The sequence below is a fragment of the Emydura macquarii genome, unplaced genomic scaffold (assembly GCF_026122565.2).
Source record: "Emydura macquarii macquarii isolate MOO-44397 ecotype Brisbane River unplaced genomic scaffold, CSIRO-AGI_Emac_v2 contig_3451, whole genome shotgun sequence".
In the NCBI taxonomy this organism is placed as follows: domain Eukaryota; kingdom Metazoa; phylum Chordata; order Testudines; family Chelidae; genus Emydura; species Emydura macquarii.
Window position 1 is genome coordinate 7,498,527 of NW_027133588.1, and position 23,890 is coordinate 7,522,416.

A 23,890-nucleotide genomic window follows, 5' to 3' on the forward strand; every position below is an offset into this window, starting at 1 on the left:
CTCCAATGGGGCACAGTATATAATAGCCATGGATTAATTGACTCAAACATAAAATCCCAATTCTTCAGAGAATCATCTATGCTTCACTAAAAAACCAAAAGAGCAATCCCATACCCTGTGCAGTTTTTGAGACACTTGTCCCACAGTAGTTTTCACATTTCCTTAAAAGAGAAGTTCAACAAGGAAACTATCCTCAACTTTTTCAGTCTTTCATAGAGTTAGGGCATAACTTAGATCTGAAAAGTATGCAGATTTGTTGTCTTTTGGTGTGCTTAACCATAGATTTCTGAACATAGTCTCAATGAGTCTCACTTTTGTACCAGGGATCTGAGGAGAAATAATTCTATTTTATCCTTTGTAATCTAGCAGAAATCCTTGAGATTTTTTTCACTTTCAGTATGGGCTGTTACTTGGCCTGCCTTTGGGACAGTGAGAATTTATAAGGCTGGTACTTCGTTGTAATTAACCTAAAATGTTGTTTATAAACACAGTGCATTCTCACTAATTTTATGATTTGGAGGTGTAGTCCAAACTGCTTTTTGTGACTCAACAAGTTTGAAACACACATGGAAGGAAGCAATACACATTTTTTTCATACAGATCCTTATTTAGGAAATGGGAATTAGGTTGAAGAGAGAGTATCGAATTCTTATGGACAAATTCCTATAGACTTGTATAAAGACAGCTGGATCTGGCTTACAGTATTTTTTTCTTTCCATAAAGTGTGGAGCAGAGATACTCTTGATTACCTCACTCTAATCTGATAGCTACCATATTGTGAAACTTCTTGGATCATCTGTGAAACTGGGCTTGATTCAACCAACGTTAAAATGGGTTAAATTTATTTTTAAGCAACTGCCCAGTTCATGTTAGAATCATGGAGTTATTGAAGGCTTCAAACCAAGTGTGTTTTGGGAATGGAGGTTTTTTTTAATTTAAACAGTCAGCAATATACTACAGAAGATTATTTAGTGTAGGCAGTTTTTTCAAGGTTTGAATTTTCAGATCAAATCTAAAATGGCTGCGTAGATGCATTCCTAGGGTGAGAAAACCCTTCCCAACCCTTCAGTTTTACTAGATATCAGGAGGGAATGGTGTGTGTTGTTTTTAACAGAGATTTACCACATTTTAAAAGCCTGACTTGACCTAAATGAGAACAAGCCCTGGCATTCTTTGTGAAACTACATGAATTCTGGGTTAACAAGCTTTGCAATGCATGGATTTCATCAGAGGTTTTGACATTTGGTCTGTTTGAGGTTCATTAAAGAGTGGGAGAGACTTTTATTTGCCTGACAGAGGAGATTTGCTCATCATAACTATACAAAGTCGTTTGAAGGGGCAGGATTTGGGGATAAACCCTGTATTTTATACCTTTCATTTCCATAACCACACTAACACTGTTGCACAGCACAGCACTACACTATTATGATGCTGTCATTTTAAAAACAATTTTGAATTGACTCTTTCCTGTGTAGCAAGTTCAACATAGGTGGGCTAAAAATAGTCACTTAATTTGGTGGTAAGAGAGCGTATTGGTGTCTTTTGTTTTGAGAATGAGAAAAGAGGTATTCTTGCTGTCTTCCTGGTAAACAAGTGCTTTTCAGGTATGTCTCTGAGATTGAGGAAAAGGTAGGGAAGCTTAAAACGGTTCTATATGAACAAGCTCATAATTAATTTATACTTTAAATCACTTTTAAATATAAATATTTATAGTTGTATAGCCTTCTTCTGGATTGTTGTATGTGCCATACACACATACATAATAGGGATTAACTAAACCCCAGGAGAACAATTCTCAAATGAGGATATCTGAACAAGACGTCCAAATCCTGCATTTGCCTATACAAATTGTCACTGGTACATGAATGGCCATCTTACGTGCCTAAATGCTGATTTGAGTGTCTGGATGGAGGACTAGGATATCTCATTAGGGAACCTATGTAAGAAGAGTACGTCCCCAATCTTTACTTGGTAGACTGATTTAAAGAGAACAAGTTCTATCTCTGACAAATCTGTAGCTCTGTAATCCCAGTTATAAATGAATTATGATCCTAATAGAGCCCAGATTTCCAGTTTTGCTGTTGATTCTGTCATATTACATTAATAACTCCATTCAGATGGCTAATATTTTATAATAATCTTCAGTTGTAGGCAGTTTCCTCAAATTTCATTTTCTAACTGTTCTATCTTTTCTGTCTGTCCCTTACTTCCAGTCTCAATGCAGGCTGGAAATTCTGTAAATTAACATTAAGGAAACAGATGTGTCCAGTAATGGCCACTTTAGTAATGGAACTAATGGCCTTCTAGGCTCCTTTATGGAGTCCTTCTGGAAAATCTAAATTCTAGTATTGTTTTAGCATGTCTATGGCTGGCTCAAAGTCTCAAGGCAGTTGACCAGTGCAAAGCAGGCAATCTCCTTCCGTGTAAGTAAGGCTGCTTGGCTCCTAGCTCTAGCTGTGTATGGGATATGTGAGCAACTGAGCCTAACCTGCACTTTCTACACAGTCTTGTCCTGTGACATCTAAATCAAAGGCTGAGTGTTTTTCCCTTTTGAGGAGGAGGAGGCCCTGGAGTTCTGGCAGCTCTTCTTCCAGGAAAGGAGCACCTTTAGAATGACCTGTCAGCGTTAGATTCTATTGCTGCTGCTGCCCTTACTTGCAGTAAGATCGTAAGACCTAGAAACTCCTCAAACGCCGCCTCCTCTTTTCAGTTCAGATTCCTCTGCCTGGTGAGTCCTCAGTTCATCAGCTAATGAAGAGGCATGGGAGAGCACTGCTCCCTTAGGCCAACAGGTAAGAAGAGGATAGAGTGGTCCCCTGGTTTTTAACTGGACTGCCTCCCCCGGCTCCCCCTGTCCCCTTTGCACTTATATGTAAAATCAAACTCAGGAGATTGATCAGACCTGGAAGACAGTCTGATAAACACACAACCTGATAAACAGTACAGGTAGAAGAATCCTTTGCACCCAACATGTTGTGTAAATAAAACCATAGAGTGGGGCTCATAATTATTTAAAGGAGTCACTGGAAAAACTAGTCTTCATGCATGGAGGCTAAGTAGTAAATAAAGAGACTTTTATGAGTGGTGGAGAGGTGGTGTAAAGGATCTCTACAAAATCTCTGCAGAATGGGGTCCTGATATTAGTCGTAGCCTTTAGAACTAATACATAACTTACACAGTAAATATGCGACTGCAAATGTTAAAGGAATGAAGTAAACCCAACGTCTCTTCTGAAAACAGCAATTCTAGTGAATGTCTACTATAAATAATAAAAAATTAAAACAGTGTCTCATCTAAATGATGAAATAGTTAGATCTAACATTAGGATAGCATGGAATTGCATATGAAATTGAGCATAACTACTATCAAAGGGGGATTGTTTGTATCAGAACCACGTCTGGCTACCTAATGTCCAGCTATATCTTTTATAATAGGCTCTATTTCTTGGTGTATATTGCGATCTCAATCCAATTTACTACCGCCAGTATATGCTCACTAAACCAGTTCAGTTGTATTGTAATCCAGTTCATTTGTTACACGCTGCTGCATTTTTCAGTTCAGCCAAGTATGCAGTAATCAGAACTGACAGTCTTCTTAAAATAAATAAATTTAAAATGCTCTTTCACATACTTGAACCAACATATTTACTGTCATTCTTTTTACAAATTGATGTATTTCCATTACAGCCATATCATTACCCCTGCTTATAGCATTTGTGATCTAATTCCAGTATTTTAAAAATAATTTGGCTATGGTAGTTGTGGTGTTCTGAGTCTGTGGGTATTAATTCACCCATATTAACTTAAATTTCACTGCACATCAGCACATATTGTACCATATTAGTTTAACCATCCAACATAATAAAATTTGTCTTGTCTCAAACAGAATAACATTTATAGACATTAAGAGAATGTGGTAAGCGTCTTGATTATCAATTCCATGTACCACTATCCAGCTCAAAGTCACCCTTGAAATTTCATGAAGCTCCTCCCATAACCCTTGGTCCCGTGGGTAGTTCAGACATTTGTTTCCTGAAACTATCACGTTTTCGGAGGAGGAGTCTTGGACTATGCCCTTACCAAGTTGCCATATTTGGAAATCAAGCTAATGAGAATGAGTTTAGAGAGCTTGACTCTGTAGTACTCCTGCAGGGGACACAAGTTTTTGCCCTGCTGACTGTTATCCCACCAGGGAAAAATTTGTCCCTGACTCAGATACAAACTCCCTCTAGTTTACAGCTATGGTTTGGCATGTAAGTGTCCAGAAATCATTTTTCACACTGCCACCTGGAAATAAGAAACTAGCAACATCTTGCATTTACGTAGCATTCTAAATCCAAAGATCTCAAAGCAGTTCACAAAGCTTAATAAGGGAAGCCTTGCAACACCACTTTGAGGCATGCAAGTATAATTCTCTTTATAATTTTGAGCAAGTCACTTGACCTGTGTGTCTTGATTCCCCCTACATATAAAGAGGGGCTGTGGCAGAACCAGAAATATAACTCTGTGTTCTAGGTTTCTCAGAACAGAACTTGAGTCTGAGCCTTGCTGCATAGCGCCACAACAATCCTTGCCTGGCAACTGAGGAATAGGGTTGTCCCTCATACTAGCAGACTGTCAGTGCTCCACCGCATAGATCAGAAGCGGGGCATGGGTTCTGCTCCTGAGGAAAAACGGGTTTGCAAAGAGAATGAGCTCTGCTTGATCTGAAATGCTCTGCAATTCCCTGGTGTGGAGTGTGAAGATTTTCTCTCTGAGTTTCCATGGTAGGCTGGAAGTCCTGCTGCTACTGTTCCAGCATTCTCCTTAAAACGTGCATGCCTAAAAGGCTGTAGATATGGTAACTGGGGGGGATCTGTCAGAGTGATGGTTCCTTTTCTCAGATCTGAAATGTCCATTTCTGTGAGGCCCCACTACCACTCTATTGATTCTGCATGCCATTGAGGGCCTTCCACTCGCACTGTAGTCGAAGGTTGTTGAGGCCACTCAGCAACTTGTAGGAGACACCCTTCACGGTCCAGGATCTAGCCTATGAGGGCCCTACAGAAACAGAACAAGGTGATAGGAAGAATAGAATCCAGTCCTCTTTCTTATTATTAGAACATTCAAATTAAACTGCTTTTGTAAGCTGGCACCGGGATTTTAGCTTTCCTTTCTCCATATTGTGTGAAATTCACCAGTGTGCGTAGGGCCATCGTGAGGTCTATACCTCACTTACGTCCCCTTAAGAACTATTTTGAAGGCTTGAGAGGAACAATATAGACTGTTTATTTGAACTACTTTTGCTTCAAACACGTTGTGGGTGCATTACAGGTTGGGTGTCTTCCTTTAATGCAGATGACATCTTAGGCACTTTTTGCTGCCATTGTCTTACCATATCCTCAATCAGTAATATTCAAGGAAACACGCAGCCTGCTGTTTATTTTGTGATTTATTTAGGAGAGGATGGAAAAAAGAATGAAAATGTTTCTCTGATTCCTTACAGGTGTGCAATGGTTTAGAACAGCCAAGGAAACAACAACGTTCTGACCTAAATGGACCAATTGACAACAATAATATACCAGAGGTAAGTACCTTAGGCCCCTATTTTCCCCTCACAAAATTTCTCCCCACCCTGGGCAATAAATATTGCATTTAAAAGGGGTGGATGGCCTATTCTCTGTCTTTCTGAATTGACAGCAGCTTTCATGACTGCATATTTCTGGCAGCTCACAAAGCTTCCATGAACCAGTAGCTGCAGCAATCACTTTTTGTAACAGCCCATTTATGGATAAGCCCTAAAACGCTCAGGTGACATGAATACTAGAAATTCTTGTTTTGTGGCCATTGGAAAGTTAAAGGCAACATCAGCATGTGCCTGGTTTCCCCTCTCTCTCTTTCTTCTTGTGAAATTGCTGCATTTGGAGTCAAAGGACTGCTAGAATTCCTGTAGGAATAGCCTCTCTTTGAATAATCTGTACCAGCTGATCCATACATCGCAACTTTCACTGCTGAAGGTCCAACTGATTCACAACCTTGCAAGTGGCCTCTGTGATGAGCTGAGCACCTGCTCAATCCGCTGTGAAAAGGATGCTGGGATAGAGTCCAGATATGGGATAGTGGCACTGAATAATGGAGCAAAGAAAGTCTAGGAATGCAGAGTGAAGGTGGTGTACTTGGGGCCAGACATGATAAAAAAGTAAAATCTAGACTTAAAATCTGAGGGGTCTGTTACTTCAAAAATGCACAAGGGAATTGTAGCAGCAGTAGTAGTAGCCTGTAATGTAAATGAAGACTTGCACACACACACAAACCCCTCTTCCCTTATTGGGGAAATTAATCTCTGTATTGGAGACATTAATGCTCAAACTGGTGTAACATCACCATCAAGAGTGTCTATGAACTGAACTTTCATTTATTAATATTAAAGTAGCACATAGGGGCACTGTACCAACACAAAGAGGGTTCCAGTATAGACCAAGACTAGTTTTGTGGGATATTTTTAGTATTTATTTTTTTAAATTACAGACCCGTGAAATTAATTAATTAATGGTATTTAAAACATTATACTGTCTAAATAGCAGCCATGCAAAACTATAAAGAGAAAATTAAATGTTTAAGAATTCAGTATAAAAATGAAGCTTTCATGATATTAAATATCATAGAAGTTATCTTTTATGGTCTGAACTTGATTTTGCTGTTTTGATAGTTCTCTAGTGAATTATTTTTACTTCCTAACAGACAAAGAAGGTGTCTTCGTTTCCAAGTTTTGTTGATGGTAAGTAAATTTTGACTATATTCTAAGGTTACAGAAGTATAAAAGAATATACTAAAAAAACCTCCCTCCCCGAATCCAAGATGATGTACTATAAAGTTGAGTAAGAAACAGACATGATATATTTATGTACAAAACCGGTAAAGTTCTCACCCTGCTCTCAACGGAGCATATATGCAATGAAAGGTTTGAACATTAATCACTACTTTAGGTTTGGCTCAACTGAGTTCTCAGTAAAAACACAATGTAAATTTCAGCCTGACCTTTGTTCCCAGACTTGGTTGGTCCTTGAATTTTCTCTGCAGAACAAGTCAGTCCCAGACTTTAATTCACTCTGCTCCTCACAAAGGGTCTGTCCGTTCTTATCCCTTGGTTGGAACTAATTGAATCATTTTGGGAGTCTGAACTGGATGTAATGATGCTGCTTCCATGCATGGTTCAGACATCTAATAACAGGAAGGCTCAACACAGGAGCCCTGCATCCCTATGCAGGCTCTTAGGCTGTCCTCTTTAAATATGCTGTGAAGTTTAGTTTCATTATTCATATTGTTCCATCAGATTGAATTAGGGGAAACCTCTAGCCTGATTCAGTAAAATATTTATGCATGTGCCTAACTTTATGCACATGACTTCAAGTGTGGGAACTCAAAGGTAGGCCTAAAGCAAGGCACATGAGGTTTAAGCACTTTTCTGAATCAAGGCTTTAGGTGTCATTTTAATAATCATCTTAAATGCTGGCAAATTAAATTAAACTCTGTTAATTTCATTTGCCAGTGTTTAAGATGGTTATTAAAAGGGGACCATTATGATGATCTAGTCTGACCTCATGAATGTCAAGTGATTCCTGCATCCAACCCATAACTTCTGGTTGAGCTAGATTAGAACATCTCCTTTAGAATGAATGTCATCTGCACAATCACTTTATTGCATAACAATCATATTCTGATCACAGTGGGTACAAGGTTCACTTAGCTGCATCATTTCTATTTATTCTGATCTTTTCCAGACTGACAACCTCGATGTTTTCTTTATTAAAAGTTTACCTTTTGCTGGAAAGAAAAAAAAATACAAAAAACTAACCAACACTCCTCCTCCTCATGAATTTTGAGTTACTGAAGTAATAAATGTATGATACTTGCCTTTACAGAAGATTAAAGGGAACTACAGTTTTCATTGAAAAAATATCCGCTTGCCAGAACAAACATGCATATTAAGGTCTGATCCTAAAGGATTGGATCCCCAGTTTAAATCCTGAAAGATGAACTCTTCAGGTGTTTTACTGTATTGATGAATTTCTCTGCGGATAACTGAAATATCACCTCAAGTCATGCATCTCAAATCATGACTGTACTTGTTTGTTTTATAATGCTGACACATACAATTCTCCATACACATTTTAAGCAGGACTCCTTAACTGGGGTAGCAGAATTTGCAGTTATAACTATTTGCATATGCAAACTGTCTGCACATGCAGTTACCTGTCTTGCGGGTGCAAACAATTGTGCTTGCAAAAAAGTCTAAGGGAGCCTATTGAACATTCAGCCTGTTGTTAGACTTGCCCTGGCAATAGATTCCTTCTCTTGAATTCAGTTGATTTTTCTTGCAATAGCTCATGCCTCCAAGTACTGTATTGTTGTGTTCTTCCCCACCCTCCCACCCCCGTATATTTACTGCTAGAAGAGCCTCATTCTACGTGATACTTACACTGGAAAGCAAATAAATGGACAAATGGCTGAAATATGGTGTTTGTAGATACGCATTCTGCAAAGTGGCATATGCCTATATAAATAGTTTCTTATGCATTGTCCATGTAAGACTCATGCAGAACAGTAGTGTTTGAAGATGAGGGTAGTGCATATCCTCAACTCACTGTGACTTCATTGGCAGTTGAGAGTGCTCAGCACCATACAAGAATGCTCGGTATCCTGAAGGATCAAGGTCTTAATATATATTTGCCTTCTCTTTGGCTTCACTGGGGATTAAAGATGTTTTTAGGTGGATGAATAAAGAAGTTTCTGGAAGATCCTCAGATTCAGAAGTGCATATATACAGAGCTGTTCTGAGTGTATTTTCTTTTTTACATTTAAAAAATATGCAAGTTAGAGGTCATTTAAAATTTTCAGTTTTTCATTGCAATTTACTCTAGAAATGTGCTTGATATATACTCTCACAATTGATTAGCACAGACTGCTAGTCCTTGCTATATTACATATTAAGATGGCCTTAAATAGTATTGCTAAACGTTACATTGCCATAATAAAAACCCAGGACAGCAAATGCCTTTATAAAGGGATACTGTCCAAACTTAAAATCATGTTTTTTTTTAAAAGAAATAATTGTTTTATCACTAACATCACATGGCAGGATATGCAAGCGACGCTAGATCTCTTTAACGCTTCATATAAGAGACTTGGCCTGTCCTTGAACGTTGCCAAGGCAAAGGTCCTCCACCAACCTCCCACAGGCCAGCTGAACATCCCTCGTGCCATCCACATAGACAGGGAGGCTCTGCAGTATGTGGAACATTTCCCTCCCAGGGGGGTAGTCACCTCTCCCAATGGGCTGCTGTCAATGAAGAATTCCAGCACCAGGTCAGCTGCGCCAGTGCTGCTGCCTTCAAGCTGTGGTAACGTGTCTTTGAAAACAGCGACCTTCAGAAGTTTTAAGGCTGTTGTGCTGACTACCCTCCTCTACTGCAGTGAAACCTGGACCATCTACCGATGCCTCATTAAGACCCTTGAGAGCTTTCATCTGCAGTGCTTGTGTCGAATCCTGGGGATCAAATGGGAGGACTGCCAGACCAGTGCAAGTGTGTTCCATGGAGCTGCATCCACCAGCATCGAAGCCTTGCTCTTGAGAAATCAACTCTGATGGACAGGCTGCTGCATCCGGATGCCTGAGAACCACCTCCCTCACCAGCTTCTCTTCTCCTAGCTCTCTGTTGGCCAACGCTCAAAGGAAGGCTAAAGGAAATGGTACAAAGACACGCTAAAGGTCGCCCTCAAGCACGGCGGTATCAACATTAACGACTGGGAGGAGCAAGCTGCTGACTGCTCGGTGTGACGCCACCTTGTTCATCAAGATGCGTGCCAATTCAAGGCCCAACGTCTCGATACCGAGGCGGAATAGCTGCAGCAGAGGCAGGAGACCAACCTGGGGTTGCGAATCCCACTCTCCTGTGCAACAACATGCCCCCACTGCCGAAGAACGTGCATCCAGAATCGGGCTTCTCAGTCATCTGAAGACCCTGACGGATGTCATTCTCATTTCTGAGGGACTGCCGCCACCACTGACGGGGCAGCATAAAAAACTTAAATCTACTTTAAACTAAATTTGTCTTCTCTCCAGTTTTGCAGTGTATTCTTTTCCCCTTCCTTGCCTTCTCTCTCAGTGGGACTTATATACTTGCTTAAAGTCAAGGACATGCTTAAGTGCCTCGCTGAATTGGGATCTTAGCCAAGTCTATATGTGAACTGGTTTTTTTCAAAAGCTATAATTGATCTCAAAAGGACTACTCAGGTTGACCCCTTGCAGTTTGCAGTAATGCTTCCTACATCACTCCCACAAATGTCTTCTCATCTCAAGGATATCACCATTTCCTTCTTGATGGAAAACTGTTGGAAGATTTATCTACATAGCATGCTTCCCCTCACCCACTCTCCCTTTGAATAAGCTCTTGAGATATAAGTTATTAAAAGTGTTTCTGAGGTTTTGATAACTGTATAGTCAGCCACCATCTGTTGATGACATTTGCAAGATCACTATGCTATCTGCTAAAGTTTCTGTTTGAAGAGATGGAGGGGACATATTAAGGTGAATCAAAATCCTTAAAAAGTCCTTAAATGTAGCTATTTAAAGATATATTCTGCTGTCCCTACTCAAGCAATAATAAAATTATTTAAGAGTCTTTTTAGGTAATAATTTACTTTTACAACACACGTCTTTTAAAACAAACTAGCTGAAAGTCATGTTCACCATCACTGAACTGTTGGGATACATGACATGAATTCCTAGCTCTTTTTTCTTTTGTAACAATCAGTAATTCCATAGACACCTAAAGTAGGGCAGGGATTATAGCTCTATGCTCTGCTTGAAGTGTTAGTGATGTCTTTAAATATAACAGAGGAAACACAGAACTCTTGGCTTATGTCTGTGAAGGTAAAGTGTCTTTCAAGTAGCTTCCCAGTTCTTTGGAACAGAAAGGGAGTCAAAAATCTATTCCTGTAGAGACTTACAAAGCATGGGATATTGCTAAGGATAGACCAAACTCTACATTTTGTGAGCACTTTAGACGCCCTTGAATTCAGTAGATGGAGTGTATGAAGAAAACTGGGTAGGGCCTATATTTGTAGATAAGTGTCACTTCCTTTTCTGAAGTGTTTTGTTGCAAATCCTGCAGCATTATGGATCAAACTTCTGGTCATTGCTTAACCTGCCAGTGATTGTATCGGAGAGAATTTGTAAGTATTATCTCAGTATATTTAGTTGTATGCTGTAGAAGAGACAAAGACAATGAGATGAAAAGCAAAGAGTTGCATCAGTTCTGTGTAACGTATATTCCTTTTGGTGAAGCAGGGTAGAGGGGACTGGAACACTCTAAAGAGAAGCTGCTGAAATCAGTTCAACAGATGGGATCACAAATCTAAAATCTGGTGTCTATGTGGAATTTTTGCTCTGTTGATTCTTACTCATTCAGTGGTTTAGAACTGCACCTACAGTAATTGTTTCTTGAGATACTACTAGGTAAATGACTTGACCTGCCGTGGAATTGGTCATGGAGCTTCTTTGATGAATAGATTCCTAAAGACTTAGTTGAGGTTCCTTCTAATTTTTTAGAGGGTCCTGCCAAGGTATATTTAATTATTTTACAAAATTCTCTCCCCAACATACTGGGCTAAATTCTGCAGTGAGTTACACTGTCAAGATGCAGAATAACTTAACTGAGGTTAGTAGATTAGCACTGGATTTACACTAGTTTAGTTTATAGCAAAATCTATTCCATTGTTGTATATAATTACTCTTTGGAAGTTTGAAACTGCCGTGTTCCCTTACGAAACAAATTGCTCCAATTTGTGTGAATGTTGGTTAGTTAATGTTAAGTCTCTGAAGACCGTGGAGCTTTTATTATTGATTTTTTTTTAAATGTACTGTGATTACCAAATTACAAAGACTGGTTCATTTCTGCAGCAGGCTGACATTACAACAATCAGATGTCTGGTCTGAATGGAAACATAAGAGGCAGTAGCATTTCCTGATGAAGAAGTTGAAAGGTTTAATCTCACTGATTTTGTGTTTGATGATTTTTTAAAATGATAGTTTAGGACAACGAGGAATTAGAAGTGTTCCCTAATTAAAGTAGATACGAGTGTTTCCCTCTGTGCATTCTATCAAAGTAGTATGCTATTTATTTTTCTTGTTCAAAGGCTTACACGTGTGCATCAGATAAGCTGAGTTGGTTGTATAAGTAAGAAAATTCAATTTACCAGAAAATTGTTGTAGGGTTTTAGGTTTTTTAAAAGAAAATTAGCATCTCCATTTAGTGTCCCTTTTTCCCCATCACACAAAAATTGGTTTACTTGGGAGAGATTCTTTAGCAGTTTGGCATGTTGATATGGCTCGTAGCACATTCCCACTGTAGAACTATTGGAGAACACGGAGTATTTACAGTCCAGGGATTGATGCCAGTATTGTGGAATGACTGCCTGTTTGGTGCTGATGTAATCAAACTGAAAATAAGGCTTAGCCATTGAATAAAGGAGATGAGCATAACACAAGTACAGTATAAATACCATCCTTGATTTCTCTCTCCCTCCCTCCTTCCCGCTGCCGCTCCTTTTTCCATCCCTGGAAAATTATCCTGGCAGTTGCTAAAGCAGTTTGTAAAATGATAATTAATTTGAAAATCTCACTGAAGTCACTAAGTCTATCTATAAGCTAAACATGTGCATAGATGCTTTGCTAGATATGGGCTTAAATTATGTCATATTAATAAAAATAAGTTCCATGTGTCCTTATTTTCTTTTTGTACTCAATTTTTAAAAAATTTGTCCACTTTTTCCTCCTCTTCAGCTGCCATCTGGCATCTTCCCTTCTTTCAGAGGGATGGGGTGATTGATGTGCTGTGCAGCTCCACTCTTAGTGTTAATCCTTGGCAGGCTATTGGGACTTCTTTATTCCCCCAGTTATTAGTTTACACCATCTGTACCAGTCTGGAAGTTGTCAGTCTGAATCAGTTCCTGAACTCAGATCCTGCATATGGCCAGAGAGTACAAAGACAGGTAGCTGCTTCTTTTCTTTTTTTTTTGTGGATAGCATTGTCCTCAGAGGAGGTCCTCTCTTGAAGCAAAGTACACAAATGTTCTCCAGATCTTCTATTTCTGGCTAATTTTTTTTTTTTTTTGTCCTGACTTATAGCCCTACCCTGGGTTGCTGATCTACTTCGTGTTTCTTGGTCCAATGGAGACAGCTTTCTCTGTGAAACCTGCTCTTTTCTACTAAATGTGTCCTTAGAATATCTGTTGAGTCCTTCCTACTTCTGCCAAATGACCTTAGCCAGGTCATTAGCAGGAAGTGCTTGTTTGTGTGACTGCAGTCTTACCTAGTAGTTTGAATTTTTTTTCTTTCCTTATTTTAAGGCAGTTTATTAAATTCAGTACATTCAGCATATGCGCTTTTAGGCGGATGTTTACATAGATAATGATTGTTAAAGTAGATGTTAAGTGCTCATTTATATTACCAACCACCTAATTATTTTGTGTATTTTTGCATACAGAATTTCTTTTATAATTTCAGACAGTTATGGAGTGCATAGGAAACATATTTAAAATGGAAACATCAGTGATGCAGATGTGAAGAGTCTCCTCACAGCTTTTGTTCCTTTTTAAAGTACTTGGGTGTGTTGAATGAAGTGCTGTTTTGATTGTGCATTTTTGTGTTAATGTCATTTACCACAGCAAAGAAATACCTCTGTCTCAGATCTGCCAGGTGTTGCACATTGGGTGTGATGCTCAGACATTTGACCCGCCTACCTCTCACCTACCTGCATCAACACTAAAATGTCATACATGAAGTGGGCTTGTGTTTCCTTATTTGATGATTCACAATATGCAGTTGTTCCCCAAGGGTGTCTTAGTCATTAGTGTGAACTAACAAGGTTCTACTGTAGTTGGCAAAGAGTTTGGGGATCCATGCACTTTTTTCATTCCCCTTGACAAATACGAGTACCCAAGAAACTCAAATACAAGAACAGAATTTGGCCCACAGATAAGAACAATCAATACAGGTAACCTATTATGAATGTTCCATTCATGTGAATGGGAAGGAATCTCGTGCATGCATTTGAAAGCAGCATTTGGCCTAGTGTAGTGAAGAGCTCTATTGTGTTTTCCCACAGCAGCATGCTGCAACGAACTACTCTGTAGTTCCAAGATAAAATATTACGCAGATTCTTAAATACCACACATCTGCTTTTTAGGTTTTTTGAGACAGAATTATGGGAAATAAATGTACTGTTTAATATATGCTGGACTGTTCGGTGCTTCTTTTAATTAAGCTGTTGCAAGTAAAGAAATGTATTAAGGAAAGGTTGTGCGAGTATCAATACCCTTCATTAAGCTTTTTGTCATCCTACTCGCTTTTGGAAGGTGGTAATTGTATCCCTGTCACTTTAGTTCCAGGACCCTGTGAACCTGAAGATCTCATTGATGGAATCATCTTTGCCGCCAATTACTTGGGTTCTACACAGCTGCTCTCCGAACGTAACCCTTCCAAAAATATAAGAATGATGCAAGCTCAAGAGGCAGTGAGCCGTGTCAAGGTAGGTGATTTTTCTGGTCTGTAGAAAAGACTCCCGTGATAACTGAACTCTAAGTAGTCTGAAATGTCTGAAGCTTCAAATCTACTGAGAGGTGCACTCAAGTGAGTATGTATCTGCTGCTGTAAAAATCTTCACCATTTCCAGTATCTAGCATGGTAGAACATACAAATCCTCCAAAGAACAGAATATAAATTATTGCAAAGGCTATTCCAAATTGCACAGCATAAATACTGAAGGTAAAATCTAGGCTGTAAAAAGAAAACATTCCAACTGTGAAGCATAAAAGACTGATTTATGACTGATTTCTTCCGGTCACCATGTTAGATCCTGTAATATGTTATGTAAGTTGTTGTAAGCATTTCAAATACATCAAAATATTATTTTCTTACAGCAAGAAGGTTCGTTATCAGATCTGTATTTGTCATTTAAAACCATGGCTTTGCATGGAAATGTTTTAACACAGTGCTTTCTATGAACAATGCAGTAAATGCATTTTATTTGAATATATAGTCCAGTAAGGAGAATTTTTTTAGCAACGCTTTGTAGAATTAATGTATACAGATTTGTACCATTAGATAGAATCTACATATAGATAAGGACATGATATGAAATGTGTAGATTGAAATGTTAATGGGGAAAACTACATATTTAATTGAAAATAATTTAGTCAGTAGAATTAGAATTTGTTTGGAGATACCCAGTTTGGGTCAAGTCATCTGCTCAGCGAGAAGTCTCCAAATATATGCAGTTTTTACTGATTACATATTTAATTAAAAATAATTTAGTTTTTTCTAATTAACATTTCAGTCTACACATTTCATATCATGTCCTTATCTGTATGTAGATTTGATATAATGGTACAAGTGGAAAGCATTAAAGATAGTTATTCTGATGCTACAGATTCTTGAGTATTCCAGACCTTGGAATTCCTACTCAAGAGATTCTTGAGAAGTCACAAGCAGCACATGAGCATTGACTATGATTTAGCACCAAGGAACAGTTTTGTTAGTTAATTCTGATGCTAAACTGTCAGGTGTACACCTAAGGCAGTCCTGATAGAAGCTTTCAACTGTATACTTTGCAGAGCAGTTTGATGTATGTACATGTGGCTATGATTTGACTATAATTATACAAGAGAAGTGAGGTGTTGGCTACATTTGAAATGCTACAGTGGCAGAGCTGCACTGCTTCAGTTTGGATACTATAGCAAAGGGAGGGATTTTCCGGTCAGTTTAGTTAATCTGCCTCCCCAAGAGGCAGTAGCTAGGTTGACAGAATTTTTTTTCTGTCGACCTAGCACTGTCTGAACTGTGGGTTAGGTCAGCTTAATTATGTCATGCAGGGGTGAGAATTTTTCACATTAGCTTAACTTTTGAATGTACGCATGCCCTGACTTACACCGGTTAGCACAATAAAAATTGCTAGCTCATCCTAGCTCCATTAGCTTACAAGAGGGGCTGACTTTATTATTAATAAAATTGTAACCTTTTTGTGCCTTTTGTAAATATACTTTGTAAAAATGTTAATGCCATTTGCAGTGCACTTGCAGTGAAGTGAAAAGCAGCCCCAATGTTGCTGAAGTAAGAGATATTATCATCATCGTGCATTGTCTCCCTGCGCTTGAAATAGGAGGCATAGTAACTTGGCATGTTAAAAAAGGATGCATAGAATTCCATTGTAGATGAACTTGATAGTACTTCAAAAAATGGTGCCCCTGAGGTATCTGAAGTTTGTGGCAGAGCTGAATGTAACACTACAAGTCTAAGAAAATCATGGCATCCAAGAGTAGCATTCAGTGGTGGTTCTTTGGGTGCTTGCTCATGTCCATTCCACTATAGATGTGTGCATGCCTCCGTGCACGGTTACCCGGAACGTTTTTCCACTTAGCAGATCCCATAGGGCCGGCTCCGGTGCCCCCTGCAGTCCTGCGCACATGCCGTGGTATATGAGGCGCTGCCAGCCATACACCCCTTCAGTTCCTTCTTTCCACCCCTGACGGTTGCTGGAACTAGCCTTTCTCTCAGCAAGTACTATTCCCCTTGTTTGGACTTGTTTGATATTCTAAGTTAGTTTTAGTTAGTTAAGTAGTTGTTAAGTGTTGTTAAGAGTAGTTAGAGATAAGGAAAGTCCCTGCGAGGACTTAGAGTGTCTGGGCCATGCCCCGGTTGCTGGGATTCAAGCCGTGTGCCTCCTGCGGGAAGGCCTTCCTGCTCAGCGACTCCCCTGACTGCTGCCTTAAGTGCTTGAAGGAAGCCCACAGGAAAGAGAAGTGTAAGATATGCAGTGCTTTTAAACCGAGGACTCCAAAGGACTGAGAGATCCGGTTGAAAGCTCTGTTGATGGAGGCAGCACTCTGCCTGGCATCCAAGCTGGCCCGCTCCACCTCGGCACCGAGCATGACCTTGGTACAGAGCGCACCGCCAGTACTGCCCTTGATTCAGCACTGCGCAACATTGCTGGGACCAAAGAGGAAGAAGCAGCGCGCGGAGTGTGGACACTCCCCTGCGCTGTCGGTATGGACAGGGTTGAGTACGGAGATGCACTGGACCCGGCCCGTCGAATCATCTCCAGTGCCTGCATCTCCGGTCAGTGAGCCTCCCCCGACTCCTGGGAGTGGGGGAGCACCCCTGCTGACGCCGTCAACACCGGAGGCTTTTCAGGCGGCAAGAGCCTTGTTGGCCTTGCCTACGCCACCTCCGCCCCCCCCTCTGCCGAGGGAGAAGGGGCCGGTGTCACAGGGGAAACCTACATTGGGTCCCCCTGAATGGCAATGGAGATCCCTGGTACAGGGAGGAAGATCTCCCACCGGATGGTCCCCGAGAGTAGAGCAGAGCCGCTCCCCGAGTAGTCGCTCCAGGTCGGTGTCATCGAGCCAACCTGCTTCGACACAGGATGTGGAGTCCCCCTGCCAGTGCCAAAGTCGATCCCTGGCACCAGAGACAGGGCAGGCCAGGAAGCAGTACTGGTCGAGATCCTCCAGGCTGCACTCGGACAGCTCCTGTTCCAGAACCCCGGCACCGAGGAGTTTGCCTGTACCTAGACGGTGCAGAACCTGGTTGCTGTCGGAGGACCTGGCACCGAGGAGTTTGCTTGCACCAAGACGGCACAGAACCTGGTCGCTGTCGGAGGACCCGGCACCACGCAGTCCACGTGAGGAACCAGGTCGCCGGAGTCTGGGTCAGCACCGAGGAGCTCGGAGCGGCACCAACCTTGGTCATCATAGGTGCCTGCAGGGCCGCAGGACGAGCGGCAGCGGAAATCATCGGTACCGAGATGACGCTCCATTACTTGTAGCTCTTCGGAGTGTGCCTCCATTTGTCGGCACTGCTCATGGCAACGGAGGCAGTCCTCATCGTCGTCCAGGTGAGAGGCATTGAGAGGGCAGTCCCCGGCACAGAAGGGTGTCCGGGACCGAGAACGTACACAGCACCGCCGGTCCTGTGCCTCTGACTATGAGGATGGCTTGGGGTCTCCCGGGGAGGACAGTCGTCGGGAGTCCCCACAAAGTATCACAGCCTGTAGCGCCAGGGACAATGGCCGCAACAATGGCTTTATTGGGCCCCTTGGGGTATCCAGGTGGGGCTGAGGCCCCAATCCATTATGTCATCGGGGATGCAGTCCGTGCCTCTGGCACAGGAGAAGGCCCATAGACACCACTCCTTGGATGAGGAGTCGGACCCCATGGAGGGACCCTCAGTGGGTGCAATCCTTTGCCAGGAGGGGGTGCACCCGCAGGACGCATCTCGGCAGTCTTCTTCCTCCACACCTGATGAGGCAGTCTCTTGGGACCACTCTGAACCTGGTCCTCTTGAGACTCAGGGGACCCCCCTTTGAACCCATGGCTTCATGTTTTTTGCTCCTGCTTTAATGAAAGGTGGCCTTCCTGGTGACCATTACCTCAGCCAGGAGGGTCTCTGAGATTAGGGCCTTGACCTCGGAGCCACCTTATACAGTATTCTATAAGGAGAAGGTTCCACTGAGGCCGCATCCATAACCAGGATATTTTTCTCCCTGTGTTTTTTCTCAAACCGCACGATTCGGAGGGGGAGAGGAGATGGCATTTGCTGGACGTGAGATTAGCCCTGGCCTTCTGTACAAAGCCGTTCCAGAAAGCAACGCAGCTCTTCGTCGCAGTGGTGGACCGGATGAAAGGCTCACCTGTCTCCACCCAGCGCATCTCCTTGTGGATTACATCATGCATCAAGTTCTGCTACGAGCAGGTGAGGGTGCTGCTTCCGGGAACCATCACAGCGCACTCAACCAGAGCTCAAGCCTCATCTACAGCCTTCCTGGAGAGAGTGCCCCTGCAGGACACCTGCAAAGCCACCACCTGGTCATCGATGCACACCTTCATTTCCCACTACGCCATTGTCTAGCAGGTGAGAGAGGACGCGGGATTCGGCAGAGCGGTGCTGAGGGCGGCTCACCGGTAACTCCTACGCACCTCCAAAGGTATTGGTTGTTAGTCACCTATAGTGGAATGGACATGAGCAAGCACCCGAAGAAGAAAACAAGGTTACTTACCAGTAACTGATGTTCTTCGAGATGTGTTGCTCATGTCCATTCCACAACCCACCCCCACTGCCGGAATTGGCAGAAAGAAGGGACTGAGGGGGCGTAGGGCCGGCAGCACCTCAAATACCACGGCATGTGCGCGGGACTCCAGGGGGCACCGGAGCTGGCCCTACGGGATCTGCTAAGGGGAAAAAAGTTCCGGGTAACCGTGCACGGAGGCATGCACACACCTAGAGTGGAATGGACGTGAACAACACACCTCGAACAGCATCAGTTACTGGTACGTAACCTTGTTTTTTCAGTGTTAATAAAGATTTAAAGATCTGCACAACCGAATTCTTATCTATTATTTCTCTAGCACATTTTTAATGGCTTGATTACATAAAATACCATCTTTGGCAGCACCTACCAAGCTTATAAATCAATCAGTTTTACCTGAGTGTTTGCTATTTGTTGATTGGGTGGTACAGTGGTTCCACTAGCACTGTCAGCAGATCTCAAAGGTGTTTCTCAGATCATTGTTTTTCCACTTTACCGTAGTTCTAAGACAGAGCCATTTAGGCCTTGCAAACTTTTTTAAAAAACCTCACTTCAAAATCTGCCTTTCACCAGGAGATCCATTTTGGAATAGACTTCTTGTAAAATGAGCAAAAAACTAGACACATGGTGCTTCTTCTCAGCATCGCTTTACATGGGGTGTGGAAGTGGTGGCGCTCTCTCAAAAATCCATAGTGTTTTAGAATTAATTTACTGGAGATTCCTCTTTAGTGTGTGCTTCACTCTCTAAATGCGGCAGTGATATGCTAAGAAGTTGCAGTGTGCATCATCATCGTATTAATAGGTTTTCTCAAAAGCAGGGTGGGAAGGTTGGTTGGGAGAGGAAAAACCTGCAGAAGGGAGCTCTCGTGGGAGGGGAAATGAGAGTTCCCTCACCATCCTTCATGGGGCAGTGATAAGGCTGATTCTTTAAGAAGCCTGGGGACCACAATACATGAGTATTCCTATAGGTATCATTCACTAAGAGCTAATCAGAACACAGATAATGTTAAAGCTATTAGATATGGACCTGGATAATTGTAAAGTCTGCATGAAATATCCTGACTAGAGAGAGGCCAGATCCAACTCCCATTAAAGTGCATGGGAATCTTTCTATTAACTTCACTGGGAGTTGGATTGCCCCCTTAGGAGTGCAGCATAAAAGAGGTATAGCAAAAGGTGTGTACTAGATCACTGAACTGGAATGCATTTGCTTTTACCAAATCAGCAGAGTGTGGTGCATGGATTCTTTGTAGAATTTCAAAGAGAATGCACTCAGTGTCATATCTAAGTGTAAAGTGCTTTGCTGTGTCACATATGCTCCTGCCTTTTGTGTTAACTACTGCACTGTAGATCCTACTTCTTCACTAACTCTCATAAGGGAATGCTAAGTTACCATTGATATCTATGCTTTTCAAACAGACTAAAACTACATATATTTCTTTCATATGCTTGATTCCCCACAAATATTAACACACACATACAGAAATTAGGTGGATCTTTCATTCCCATGCACTTCTATACAGTATACATAGTGCACATAACTGAATGATGTGTTTTGCAGCTTGTTAGGACAAAGACCACACAGGTAAAATAAGTAGCCTTTCAGGGAGTGACAGAAATTTGATTCCCCTTGAAGACCTTTTGCAATCTCTCTTCTGCAGAGTTGTCCAGGCTCTACCCAAAGATTGTTTTGTACTGTATCTGCGCTCTGCATGTGTCTTTTTCAAAAGTATCCAATGAAATATGATCCTGATCTAAAAATTATGAGACACAGTGATCCTTAAATCCTTTTGTTCCAAAAACTATATCCATTAATTTAAGGGAATTATCCACCTTTCATATTTTGATGCATTTCATTTAGGATAGTTTGTAGGAATGACCATATTTTATAAACATAGCCTGATGTTGAACTGTTAGTGACATAATAGTACTTCTGGGACTAATAGGACTTTTGTAGGCACAACTATATGTCTCTTTTGAATGCCGAAAGATGGGATTTAGACATTCTGTAAGTGCACACGTTTGAACATTGGGTCTGATATGTAGCTTTAGGTAATGGTGTATACAGCAGGAAAAAATGTAATGAGCAGCTTCAACACTGTACAGTATTTCTGTAATTAGTTGACAATATTGCATAACCCCATTAAAGCCAATATGCTTCAAACCTGTTTAGCTTGTAAACCAATCTTTCCTTCCTTTTTTGCAAATAAAAGTTTTAAGAGTCTGGAATCATAATCAAAAGGTTTCCCTGACTTCACGCACTGTCTTTTCTCTTTTTTTGTGTGTGTGCATCTGTCTGCTTTCTTTTTTATGCTTCTCAGAGGATGCAAAAGGCGGCTAAAATCAAGAAAAAAGCGGTGTGTAAACTGTTTTTCTTGAATGCTAATGTTTGTTTACACTTTTGTTGTTCTTGTTCCCTTGGAGTGTTGTGATTTTCATTACAGATCCTCATAACATTGTAATTTTGGTTTTACTTGTTCAATGGTAGGCCACTGGATGGAACAAGAAACACTTGTTTATTTCTTTCATCTTTCACTTGCTGGAGTTCCTGTCTGTTACTGCTCTTCTTCTGTTTAATGTCACAATGTCCTGTGGTTTGTTTAGTCCAAATAAACAGCCTATTGTAGGAGAGAGAGAATTTAAAAAAATCTAATGTTTTCGCTTGTTTTAACAGGAGAAGCAGTTAATGCTGACTATGTAATTTAGTATGACTGAGACTTACTGTGTTTGTATTAATTAAATTATTCTGGATATTTAGGTGCACACGAAGTTTAATTTTCCAACTCAAGATGGTAACTAGCACAATTTGCTTATGAGATATTTCACCCAATTAAACAAAATATACTTCAGTAGGGTCAGGCCAAATGTAATTGTCGAAAGTATCATTAGTATGAATCTTACTATTTTTGGTAGTCTTGATTGTAAATGATGCAGTTAGTTTTTTGCCAAAGTGTAATGTGGCTTTCACTCTTCATGTTGTTTGACCCAACTGGAATATAATTAAAAACAATGCTTTTTTTTTTTTTTTACTGAATTCAGTCTGGTGAATGGTCCTGGATTGATACTCCTTGGAGAATGAGGTATCCACCATACAGGGAGAGTGCAGGCTCTAATAGCGGCATGCTGCCCTATGCTGCTTCATGAGTGAGCCAAGCCTCACCTGGAAGGGAACAACTCTTCTGATGAAAGTGTAGTTCAACCTGCATGGTCATTCAGTCCTTGGTTTCTGCTGAGACTGCCAGCAAAGGTGCTACTATGTGTCCACTGTGATGGTAGACATGATGTGGACACTTCTCCACTGAGAACTAGATTGGTAATGGGATGTAGAATCTTTTACCGTAGATCTTGGATCCTAATCCAGCAAAACTCAGAAGTGACCAGACATTCTCCTTTGGGTGCTCTCTGTAAGCACATTCCACTGATGGTGTGCATGCACCTCATGTGCTAGAGATCAGTGTCTTTTTGGCCAGCAGTACCCGTAGAGCAGACATACAATCTTCAGTCCCCATGCTACGCTGTGAGGGCATATAAGGGTGAGGCACAATGACCACCAATCAGTTCCTGTCACCATCTCACAGCTTAGTCAGAAATCAACTGTCCAAGAGACTGCCAACCTTACCCTTAGAGTTCTTAGCAATGGTTTTTACAGTTTAGTTTATATTGCTGGCTTTTATGGTTCTTAATTTTAATTGTTTGGTTCCTTGTTGCAACTTTTAGTTGTTAGAATTACTTCTCATTGGTATAGTGTCGTCCAGTTCTTCTGTATTTAAGTGCAGGCCCTCATGTGAGGGAGCCATCCTAGATTCAGAGGGAAGCTCAAAGTGCCTCAGTTGCATGGGAGAATCACACATCACTGTAAATGTATGATTTGCAAGTCTTTCGGCTCCTGAGCTAAGGAGGACAGAGGCCTGCCTTCAGGTTTCCCTAATAACTAAATCCGTGAGATCGGTTTCTAAGGCGATCTTCAGAGCCCAAGAGCATGAATGCATGTTTTATCTTTGTCTTCGAGGGCCCTGACTCATACCACGACCATGACAACGTCTTGTCCTCAGACAGGCCGCAAGGAGCTAGAAGTCCCAGAGGTAGACCTCATCCTAACACATCTTCTAAGAGAAACCCACCCAGTGGCACCGAACATCATATGAGCCTTTGTGGGTCAGAACTGTTCTTGCTAAAGCTCAGTCCTGGGCCAATTCTGAGCATATGGCACCAAAGTGCCCAGCACTAAAATCTGAGACTTCGGGGAAAGAGTTCGGCACTGTCTCTCTCAACATCCTTGTCATTGACTCTCTTGGGACTGGAAGAAGGCTGATCGGGGCAGCACACTATCTCCCTGGGAGATATTACTCTAATCCATTTCCCTCTCATCTGTCTATGCTACCCCTCACAGTACTATTCAGATACTCAGCACTGGTGGAGCTGCAATTACACCTGGAACAGTAATCTCCCCTTCTGTCGACCTCAGTGCTATAGTCAGCACTGACTTTGTTCTCTAGTTCAGCACCGTCAGAACCTAATTCTCGGGTGCTGTCCATGGAACCAAGTTATGTAATATCCTCAGCTTCATCTTCAGAATTGAAGGGAGGAAGATCCATACTAGCAACATCTTTGCTCACATAGATTCTCATTGCAGCCCTCGACATCTTACAGAGAAACCAGACTCTCCTCATATGAGAGAGCTACTGGGACAGCCTTATGATTCCCTATTCCCTGGCCACCAGGCTCCTACCCACTCATGCCCATGTGGCCCTGTTAGGGACCCTGATT

General features: G+C 41.5%; 1 protein-coding gene across 6 annotated transcripts in view; it reads left to right on the forward strand.

Moving 5' to 3' along the window:
- Positions 1–23,890, forward strand: part of APBA2 (amyloid beta precursor protein binding family A member 2) — a 221,691-nt gene that overhangs the window by 111,444 nt on the left and 86,357 nt on the right. For 5 of the 6 annotated variants that reach the window (XM_067534558.1, XM_067534553.1, XM_067534556.1 and 2 more), the window contains 4 exons: positions 5,485–5,565; positions 6,720–6,756; positions 14,424–14,569; positions 21,445–21,480. In XM_067534558.1, coding sequence (XP_067390659.1) covers positions 5,485–5,565; positions 6,720–6,756; positions 14,424–14,569; positions 21,445–21,480 — 300 coding nt within the window. The remainder of the gene's footprint in view (positions 1–5,484; positions 5,566–6,719; positions 6,757–14,423; positions 14,570–21,444; positions 21,481–23,890) is intronic. The other variant, XM_067534557.1, reaches the window with a different exon arrangement.